The 11,243-nt window shown below is 38.5% G+C and overlaps 1 protein-coding gene across 16 annotated transcripts in view; it reads right to left on the bottom strand.

Annotated features, from left to right (window-relative positions):
- LOC147026688 (voltage-dependent N-type calcium channel subunit alpha-1B-like) overlaps positions 1-11,243 on the bottom strand; it is a 592,527-nt gene that overhangs the window by 193,089 nt on the left and 388,195 nt on the right. For all 16 annotated transcript variants that reach the window (XR_015058466.1, XR_015058468.1, XR_015058470.1 and 13 more), the window contains exons 26-29: positions 9,339-9,426; positions 8,847-9,007; positions 7,408-7,545; positions 6,877-7,078 (exon numbers count right to left, since the gene is read on the bottom strand). Coding sequence is in view for 10 of the 16 variants with exons in the window: in XM_085882404.1 (XP_085738530.1) it covers positions 6,877-7,078; positions 7,408-7,545; positions 8,847-9,007; positions 9,339-9,426 (589 nt within the window). In the remaining 6 variants the exon portion in view is untranslated. The remainder of the gene's footprint in view (positions 1-6,876; positions 7,079-7,407; positions 7,546-8,846; positions 9,008-9,338; positions 9,427-11,243) is intronic.

The raw sequence follows: 11,243 nt of genomic DNA, 5'->3' as shown, positions 1-11,243 counted from the left end.
CATGAAAATCCTGTTCAAATTTCAAGTCAGTCGGATGAAAATTGACAATTGTAGAAATCCTGGCCTATGTTGACCTTTTGGCCGATGTTGACCTCAAAAAATAGTTGGTGGTTGTATTTATTGACCTGATATGAAAATGCTGTTCAAATTGCAAGTCATTCGGATGAAAATTGACAATTTTAGAAATTTTGCCTATGTTGACGCTTTGTCTGATGTTGACCTCAAAAATCGTTGGTGGTTGAATTCAGTGACGTGACATGCAAATTATCTTCAAATTTCAAGTCAATCAGATGAAATATGAGGATTTAAGAAAATTGCCCAATGTTGACCTTTGGCCTATGTTGACCTCTTCAGAGTGACTGCTATTTCACATGGTCATGTAACATGTAGTAAAGCTTCAATTTCCTCCGCTGACAGTTTTCTGTGCATGCTCTGAACAAAATGCATGCACGACATTTGCCATATGCATGAATGTATGTATGACGTATGCCATACTTGCATTCGCAACCAATCGCTTAACCCTGCTCTTCCACTTTGCAAACGCAGGGTAATATGTTTTTCAGAGGCAAGATGTTGAAAATGTATTCCCTGCAAGCATTTGTGGAAAGACTCAAATACCCCAGAATCCACCATCGCCAAAAATGCAATGAAACCCTTCGACTTGGATCAAGACAATGCACCAGATAGGATGAGTTATCATGATGGTGTCAGTCGAGAAAAGAGCTGATTGATGACTTCACAATCTTTGTTTGAAATGGAAGCAAGTGTCATGACAGCAGAACAGATTTGGAGGTGGTACCAATTCCAGCACCGTTTTCCAACCACAAGGAAGCAGACACAAGACTGCTGCTTCACAGCGCACATGTTGCTGATTCCAGTGAGCATGTCACCATTAACAGTCCTAACACTGATGTCTTTGTGTTATGTTTGGCATTTTGCAGAGACATTGATACTAAACTCTACCTTCGTACAGGAAGAGGAAACAACAACAATCAAACTATCGATGCCCGTCATATCTTTGATCACTTTTGGAAAGATGTGTGTGCTGCTCTCATTGGGTTTCACTACTTCTTGGATGTGATTCAGTGAGTGCGCTCTATGGAATGGGGTAAGAGGAGTCAGTGAAAGTTCTGATATCGAGTATATAGAGCATTGTTCTACCTTTCAGAAGCTTGGGACAACTTTCATTGCTGTACAATCCCTGTGTGAAGATGTTGAGGCATACATCTGTGAGCAATTTATGGGTAGAATGAATGCAGAGATGTGAATGAAGCCAGGTATACAATGTTCAAGTTGTGCAGAGAATTGCTTGCCACAGAATAAGGAGTCTCTTTACATGCACATACAATGTGCCAACTACCAGGTGGCCATTTACAGGATAAGTCTTGAAAATGAGCCAAAGGTTACATCCCCTCAAAACCACGGTTGGAACTTAATTATGGCTTGCTTGTTATAGACTGGATGACACTCCACCCTGCACTATCGAGAGATATGGAGCTCGTCCATTGTGCAGGCGATAAGAATCAATGTACCAGTACTCAAAGAAGGTGCAGTTATTTTCTGAATAAGGTTCCTTGCACGGACATGCGAAGCCAAAGTATTACTGGAAACAACTGAAGTCCCTATGTTCTCTATGCGTGCACATTTTAGAATGTAAGTAATGCTTGCATGAGGCTTGGTGTGTTATAAAGAGTGAGGGAGAATCAGAAAACGAGAGCAAGTAAGGAGTGAAGAGAGAAACACAGAGGACAGATGAAGCAAAAGAATACCTGGACTAGAAGTAATAGAGGAAGAATTAAGGAATAAGTGAAACTGAAAGAGACAGAGGGAGAAGAGGGAGGGTAAATATTAATGGATAAACATATGAATCCATTAATATTATTCCGTAAAATCACGACTTTCGCGGATTCACAATTCTTGAAATCAAGTCATTTTTAGGTTTGTTCATGTGTACACTGTTCGGACTTTCTTGGCCACGTGCTCCAGCTACTCACAGGTTTTGCGAGTGTAAACATTCACCACCCACCCATGGACCCCCAAAAAGTTGGTGCTGGGCAGATATCGGTATCAGTAATCGGCACAGGCTGATATCGGCAATTTTTCGTTAATCAGCCTCAGCCGATTGGAGTCAATGAGTGTGTCGATTACCAATTACAGTGCTATATGCAACCGGAAAACCTTGTCGCTTTCACCATTTTTTTTAGGGTGAATTTCAATAAGCAAATTTAAAAGAGCAACATCATAGTATTATCGACATTTCAAGGAGATATGCAGAAACATTATTTTTTGAAACAGTTGGAAATCGTCGTGTGACAGCATTTTTAAAAACAAAGTTAAAACCGGCTGTACCTCCTTCCTGACTGTACCAAGGTAAGGTACGTGTTACCCAAGCAGGGGAAACAAGGTAATGGTTGGTCCCCAGCTGAGCCTGTTAAATCAGCGGTTGAGTAGCCCACACTGGTGCGCTGACACCACCATTTATAACACGGACTCAATGGCCGATAAGTTTACTTGCTGCATGAACGATTGATCAGAACTGAATCTGTTTGTAACCTGCGGACAGCCTGTACCGTACTTTGTATAAAACTTGCTTTTCACACGACCAGAAAAGTATGAAACGCTTCATGTTGTATCCGTCAATAGCTCATCTTCGCCATAGCTCATGGTGAGAAAGTTGGAAGGACTTGAACAAAGCTCACTGCAACCCCTCGTGACCTAACCCTCCTATTCCCATTGAAAAAATGCCCTCACATTCACATATATGCCTGGTGTTGGCTTAATGGTTAGGGTGGTGGGCTTAGGATCCGAGTATCCTGAGTTCAAATCCCACTCGGCTGTTGAATTAATACCAGGTGGGGTTGACTCTGCCTGTCATCCTTCCGAGGTCGGCAAAATGAGTGCCAGCATGCTGGTATCCTGTGTCGGAGTGGCGACCCGTCCAGGATTGTGCCCAATAGCCAAGGAGACTGCTTCGGCAGCACCAACGCTCTGCACAGAGTATGGTCCCAGTGGATGGAGTGGATTCACATATTCGTGATCTGCAGCAGTTTTCAAGAACATATCCCCTGTGAATGTCAGGGTTTTACTGTAAATGCAATATACCACATATACTGTGTATATATATATATATATATATATATATATATATATATATATATATATATATATATATATATATATATATATATATATAAATAAATATATATATATATATATATATATATATATATATATATATATATATATATAAATATATATATACACTGCAAATGTTTTTCTGTAAATTAAATATACTATACTTGTAAACAATAAGCCCAGTGACAGAAATATATGTGTGTGTGTGTGTGTGTGTGTGTGTGTGTGTGTGTGTTTGTGTATATATATATATATATATATATATATATATATATATATATATATATGTGTATATATATATATATATATATATATATATATATATATATATATATATATATATATATACACACACATATATGTATATTTTTTTGACACCTTCCACACTCCTCCAGCTGAAGAAGCTGCATAAACAACCCAAGAAGGCCGACACAACGTAAGCACTTGGCTGTTTCGAACCCTTCCCCGAGTTCCTCCACAGCTATACAGACCTTCACACCGAGTACACACATGAGAAACCCAATGCTACACAACCCCTCAGCTACCGGACCGGTTTCATCACTTATTGGTGAATCATCAGCAATAGCACAGACAGCAATGCATACCAATGAGGCTCCCAAGCATGTACCATGTACAAACGTCAAAAGCAGTCAATATATAAATAGAGAAAGAGCCACCCACATCTCTCAACTGTGAATGGAGGGAATAGCCAATCACCTCTCACCTCATCAACTAAACCCAGGTGGCTAGAATTATATAAATAATTGCCACCTCCCACACTCCTATGTTTATATATATATATATATGTATAAATATAAAAAATGTGTGTGTATATATTATACATATATGTACATGTATATATATATATATATATATATATATATATATATATATATATATATATATATATATATACATATGTACATGTATAATTGTATATGTATATGTATATGTATATGTATATATTTGAGAGATAGAGAGATAGAATGAAGAAGCAGAAATATGACGGAACTGATGAATACGTGAAGAGAAAGAGATATTTGGGGAAATGGTTGCCAAGGGATATTTTTACTTCACAACAGATGTTAATCAATAAGTTAATTAAAGGCCCGGTCACACCTTGACGTTTTAGCCAACGTATGCCGATTTTTGAATTTTTTTTCTAAAACGCTGGCACACGTTGAATACGTTATGGGTAAGTTTTGATAACATTGAGAGCACGCTGAAAAACACTGCCATACGTCGTTGTACGCTGGCTTAAAACATTGTACTTTTTGGTTGTCCTCAAATTTTTTCATGCTTGAAATTTCACGACGTATGCCGGCGTATGACTCACACGTTCCGCTACGCTGGCCACAAGTTGTATGCACGGTCTGCGATCGTTGACAGACGTCAACACATGCTACTTGTAAGTTAATCATAAGTTGAGACACGCCGAGGTAATGTTTAGCGTACCCGAAACTTATTTCTAACCTATGATTAACGTGTTGTTGGCACGTTACGCGATCGTTGCCACACATCGACAGACGTTACTTTTAAGTTACTCATAGGCTGAAAGACGTCAGTATAATGGATCGTCCTTGTGTCAGCGTCCACGGCCACGGCCAGGACACTTACTTGCAGCATTCTTCAAACTTTTCTTCGGCATGACGAGGATGTTCACACTTCGATGTCTAGCTTGGCTATGATTCCAATTGTCCATCGGCAGCGTCTATTTAAAATAGTCGAGTTTGAGCGTTTTAACACGTTCATAAGAAACGGTTCAAATTTCAAAACCCCAGCGTCAAAAAACAAAGGCGAGTGACAGCAATTTAAATCGTTCATTGTAAACAATGAAAATAGTTGAGTGGTACCGTTTAAAAGTCGTTGAGTGTAAAAAAATCCAATTGTTGAGCGCAAGCGTCTACTTTCAATAGTGGAGATGCAGCCATTTAAATCGTTGAGTTTATCATTTAAATCGTTAAACGCAAGGACGATCCATCATAACCCACACCCTCCCCCTCACACTCACCTACTACTGCCAACATGAACAAACTACCACTAATACTAATACTAATACTGATACTGATACTGATACTGCTGACATGGACATCGACTCAAAAAGGACTCGAAAACACTGTTGGGTTCCCCTTTTATGAACAGCATTTTTATATACCAATTCCCAAAACCACTGGGAACACGTCTTTATATGGCAGTTGTAAGCTAGAAACACGTTCATTTTTTTTTTTTTGTCGACCGGAAGACGTCATTGGAATACGTCTACATACGTCGATGTGTGTTGGGACTACGTAAAGAATTGGTTCAAAGCACGTCAAATATAAGTTAGAAATAAGTTCCGCGTAAAAAAGACATTACCGTGATGTGTTTCGACTTATGAGTAGCTTATAAGTAGCCTTTGTGGACGTGTGTAAGCGTCCGCATATCGTGTGTAAAACTTATCCCCATCGCATGCGGAACGTGTGTCATATGCCGAGTACGTCGTAAAATTTTGAACATGTTTAAAATTTCTTGACGTACTCTACTTACTACGACGTATGATAGCGTACTTTAGCGTTCTACTCACGTATACCAAACTTACTCATACCGTATTTGACGTGCCCCAACGTTTTAGACACATTTTTCTTAGGTCGGCATACGCTGGCAAGATCGCCAAGGTGTGACCGCGATGTTGACACTTCCATTTCTACGGCAGTTATGATTTGAATCGTTGTGCGTCAGCCTTTTAATAGGCTACGTCACGACATCATTGGCGATGCGTGCAACGCGCTATGCCTAAGTTAGACTATCATTGGGCATCGGTTGTGTAGGCCGACAACAGGTTCAGCATTCGTTGGTATAAGTTATCTATAACACAACGAAACGTTCTGTGTCCGTTACCAATGCGTTATACATAAGACCAAGTCGCTATGAATACGTCCGAATCTTTTAAAAAAACATCAAAAGTTCAACGTAAGCCAGCGTTTTACATACATTTTAATACGTTGCCATCGCTGGCTAAAACGTCAAGGTGTGACCGGGCCTTAACATTGAACAACACTGATTATTCATTCTCGACCTCAGATGTTCCCAGCAACATTTCTTTTCACAATTAATTGCACAATAAATGCTCAAAATGCAGGAGCATAAATGATATGTATCTGTTGCTGAGAAAGTGAAGTCCCGAGCAACCAATTTCTTGCCTTTTCTTTGTTTCTGGTCACTATTTAGTCATGCTTTAGATACACATTTTAAAGATATTTAACACAGTTCCATGTATTTCCAAGGTGGAGATGATGGAATTCAATATCTAAGCGAGAAAGCTCTGGTCTATATCTCCAAGTATCAATCAGCTGATGTAAACTATAAACATGGCCCAGTGACAGAAAACCTACCTTTCAAAAGCGATGAACAATTTATGTTTAAGCTGTTGATAGCAAGGATGAAATAACCAATGTGATGAGCATGACAGTTCCAATTCACTTGTTTTGCTGAAAGTTAATTTCTGAGAAGAAACAAAAGACATTTTCTATCGTGCACCATTGAGCATAATGAATGAAGCCAAATTTATTTAAATAAAGTTAAATGACTAAAACCAAATGAAGTTATTTTATGCACATGAAGATTATATTTATGGTAGTAATAATAATGTTAAAACCAATACGTACAATAATATAGTATGCATTTCAAAGAGATTTACCACAACAGCCTGTGGCAGTGCCAACACATTAACGACAAAATGAGCACAGAAAAAAGTTTTCAAACCTCGTTTTTCTCCAGGCTGCAATCGGTCATTACTTTGTCCCCTTGCTCTTGGAATGTGATGATAATAAGGGCAACAAAGATGTTGACGAAGAAAAAGGGAAACACGACAAAGTAGACAACGTAGAAGATGGACATCTCCATGCGAAACATCGGGCGTGGGCCCTGATTTTGATAAGTTGCGTCCACAGAATGTTTCAGAACACTGGCACACAATAAGCAGAGTTGTTAAAATGCATTCTATTTTACTGCAACTTTGAATATGTTTCCAATAAATAGAAATCCTAAAAGCAAAGACTTTGCCCAAGTAATAATAATAAAACAGGAAATAATTGGGTGAGGAAGGAATGAATTCAGAGACTACACCTTATCAAGGATGAAAACAATCATTGTAATCCAAGCACTACAACACCTCAGCAGAAAGGCTCTGAGGATGTTAACATGTTTGTGCTTGATGTCAATAGCTTTTATTAAGCATCTAACCATCGAGTTCATACGACAAAAAAGATAGAAATTCCAAGTTGAGGCACTCACGTTGACCAGCCTTCACCCGTAGATACAGTAAAGAGAGTCATCAGTGCTTCAAAGATGTTATCATAATTGAAGTCATAACGTTTCCACTCTCGCTTTTGCACCACCACAACATCTTTGTCGTAGACAAGGAATTGCCCCCTGGGAAATCAAAAGCATCGTATACAGTTAATTCCATGTCACGTGTGCTCAAAGTCATTCCCAAAGAAGGGATGAAACAATTTAATCCTTAATTTTTATTTTGCTGCAGTCATCTCCAAAATCAAGAGAGAAATATGTGCACCACACATGAGTTTGGGTTGTTTGCCCAAAATGTTTGCAGGGATAGCCCGAAATGTGGAAAGAACAAAAGAATAAAGGGGGTTTGTGAGAGTGTGAGAGTGCTGTGAAGAGTTAAAGCCCAAAACATCAGCCTCCCCTTGTTCACCATGGTGGTTGTCATACTTGGATTAACATACTGTTTATTCTGTCCTTCGTTCTACCTGTCCATTGAAGCAGAATGAGCAAGACTAAGTTTTCCAACACCAAGTTCATCGCCTGATGTTTTTTTTTTTTTTTTTTTTTTTTTTTTTACTTGACAGTCAATATAATCTTTTATATATTTATATTTATATATAGACAGACAGGAAAGCTTTTTTACTTGACAGTCAATGATTGACACATCGATACTTCAGTCAATGATTTCCACTTTGTTGTTTACACTGATCTCAGGCATTAACGTAACTGTCACTTAACAACAATTTTCGACTTTTAACCAGTCCTTAATATATTAATCTATTTTTTGGGGGTTCGGCCACAGACTTACCAATAAGCCCCATAAATAATTAGTCGACAATATCCACAGTATATCGGACTAAACCTGGGGTCATAGCATCATATATGATTCAAAACTTTTTGTGTTGACCTGCATTGAAAAGTTTAAGTCTTGGTACACCACATCACCGAAAACACAAAAGCTTAACAATATTTTTGTTGGAAGATATGCAATCAATTATTCAGTTCAAGGACATTCAAGCAGGAATTTTAATTGCAACAACAACAGAATGAAACAGAGGCCGAAATCCTACAAATGTTATTGCAGGCAACAGATTAAAGATGAAAACATCTTGAGAGAGGAGAGTGATGAACACACACTCATATATTTCACATTTCCAAAAAAATCTCCATATTTATGAAATGGTTATTCGTGTCAACCTTTTCTTGCTCACGTACGTACTCTCACAGTCACACACTAACATGTGTTGTTTTTCATTCTTATAATCAAAGGTTTGGTGCTGGGTTGTCGATATTTTAGGGCCTTTGGCCTTTACTAAACAAATCCAATATCCAAGCAGGATTTTTTTTTATATCACAAATCAAGAATTCACCAGAAGGAAAAATACAAACCAAATTTTAGTGTAAAACTGGAATGTCATTTTGTGGACTCGAAGTAATGCACATACCGGCAATCTCCTTCAAACTCCTTGGACTTGTCTGTACAATAGAAAAATTTTCCTTTGAAGAGCTGGACAGCAACCACACCGAATATGAACATGAAGAGCATATAGACAACCAAAATGTTCCACACGTTTTTGAGGGAGCTGACGACGCAGTCAAACACAGCCTGGAGACATCGAAAATGGAAGCAGTCTTGGAATTTTCAGCACTTATTAAAAAAAAGGAAACATAATTGAAAATATGAAACTCAATGTCAATCAGTGTATCATTAAGGTCACAACATTGTTTCCGAATGAATGGCTCTTCAAATGGTTTATAAATTTTCAAAATATTACCATGGCCAGCAATAATCAGAATAACAAATGTGGTCCCAACAATAACCGATACAGACAAAAGGTTTCACATCAAATCATCGGGATTCCAACAATGCATATGGCCAGGTCTGCTCCAACATGTTGCAAAATTATGAAAAAAAATCCACAGGAAATTAATCTCACTTTGAGCTTGGGGAGACGCTTTATGGTCTTAAGTGGACGCAAAACCCGGAGAACCCGCAGGGACTTGATCGTGTTGCCTTTTTTCCCTCTGCCGGCAAATAAAACAAAACAAACACACCACAAGGACAACAGCTGCCAGTTTGAGACAGAACTTAAATACGAGGAGACGACATTTGAATCAAAATAACATGCAGTCTCAAATTCACCCTGTGTGCAGCAGAAACGATGCTCAAAATGTGGCATTTCTGCTTTTCCACTTCACTTAATTACTAGTAGATCCCGAAATGTTGTGTCAGCCATCTTATCTGCGTTACTGCAATGCTGTCTTGGTATAAATCCAATGTAATTACTCACATCAGCATTTCTTTAACTGGGAAATAGAAATGGGGAAAACATCACCATTTATTAATTGTAAAGTACATAACCATTACTTTAAAATCACGTTTTTGCACACCCAAGTGCAAAGCTCATCCAAGGGAAAATAATGCAACCCATTTTGAACTTTGTCGCAATCACAAAAATAATTAGAAAAAAAACATTTTTTCTCTGGGGGGAAAAAAAAACCTCATGAGCAAATTGGCTAAATAAATAAATAAGTTCAATAAATAACCGAGTCGGCTAAACAAATTGGCTAAGTACGTATGCAAATATATTTTCCCTAAACAAGTGAGCAAATATTTAAATATGTTGATCAAATAAATAAATAAGTAGGCAACACTTGAAAAGAAAAGTGTTCCTTGCATAAATTATATTTACACTAGATGTGGTGCAAGGGGAATGTTTTAACGTTTTCGGTCATAACATCCATAAATTATCATACTATATATAATTTGGGAGTGTGTGTGTGTGTGTGTGTGTGTGTGTGTGTGTGTGTGTGTGTGTGTGTTTGTGTGAAGTATACACATTCCAGAACCGCTGGATGGAATGAGTTGAAAACTGCTAAATTTACTTTCTCATGGAGTACACGGGGAGGTTTTCGGTGGTTAATAAATTCATATAGTCCCGGGAGCTATAGGTATGGGGAGAACCCCAATTCTCTCCATGTAAGTGTGTGCAGCATAGCATCACTCCTGATTGTAGGGAGTATTGTTTTTCATTCTTTTGCAGCACAAGGCTGCGGAGTATCATCACTGGCTAAGGGCACGACTGTGATGCTGATGCAATGCTCTCTGCTGGTTCCGACAGAAATTTGGAAATTGGCCATGGCGTCGGCAATAGCTCGCCTACTCTTCACAAAACAAACCATGGGATCTTTAATATCCACCAACGAATGCTGGCAGACGGGACACCCATTTAACGTCCATCCGAGGGATTGAGAAATCACCTTGCCTATGAAACACCAGGATGACAGTTTATGGCTGGGTTGGGATTCAAACCCAGGCGAAACAGCTTAGAGGCAAGTCTGCGTACCTCTATACCATCCTGTCAGTCCAGAGGGAAAGAGTAAAAAAGTCTATGCTAAAATGCGTTGTTTTTTGGAATTCACCAATCCACAATTTTGGAGTGTTCACTGGTCCATAATAATGGGGAAATTAACTCATCTGTAATTCTGGGAAATTAATCCGTTTATCAGGAGGGGTTCTTCAATACAAAAATAAAATATGTCACGGTTACAAACCAGAAAGCATCTGAAAATACAAAGCCCGTCTGGTTTGTATTCAGACTTCTTCTTTCGTATGCTAAACAGTACCTTTGACCTCTTGATCTTTTGACCAAATTCTTAATTTGGCTTCTCCACATTCTAGTTTTGTTGAAAATTTGAAAACAAAGGCTCAAATGGTAACAAAAAGTTACAGCCTGGACACACACACACACACACACACACACACACACACACACACACACACACACACACACACACACACACACACACACACACACACACACACACACACAGAAAATAAC

The sequence above is a fragment of the Eptatretus burgeri genome, chromosome 5 (genome assembly GCF_056783735.1).
Source record: "Eptatretus burgeri isolate ZD-2024b chromosome 5, Ebu_testis_v1, whole genome shotgun sequence".
In the NCBI taxonomy this organism is placed as follows: domain Eukaryota; kingdom Metazoa; phylum Chordata; class Myxini; order Myxiniformes; family Myxinidae; genus Eptatretus; species Eptatretus burgeri.
This window is presented reverse-complemented; position numbering and strand designations above follow the sequence as displayed.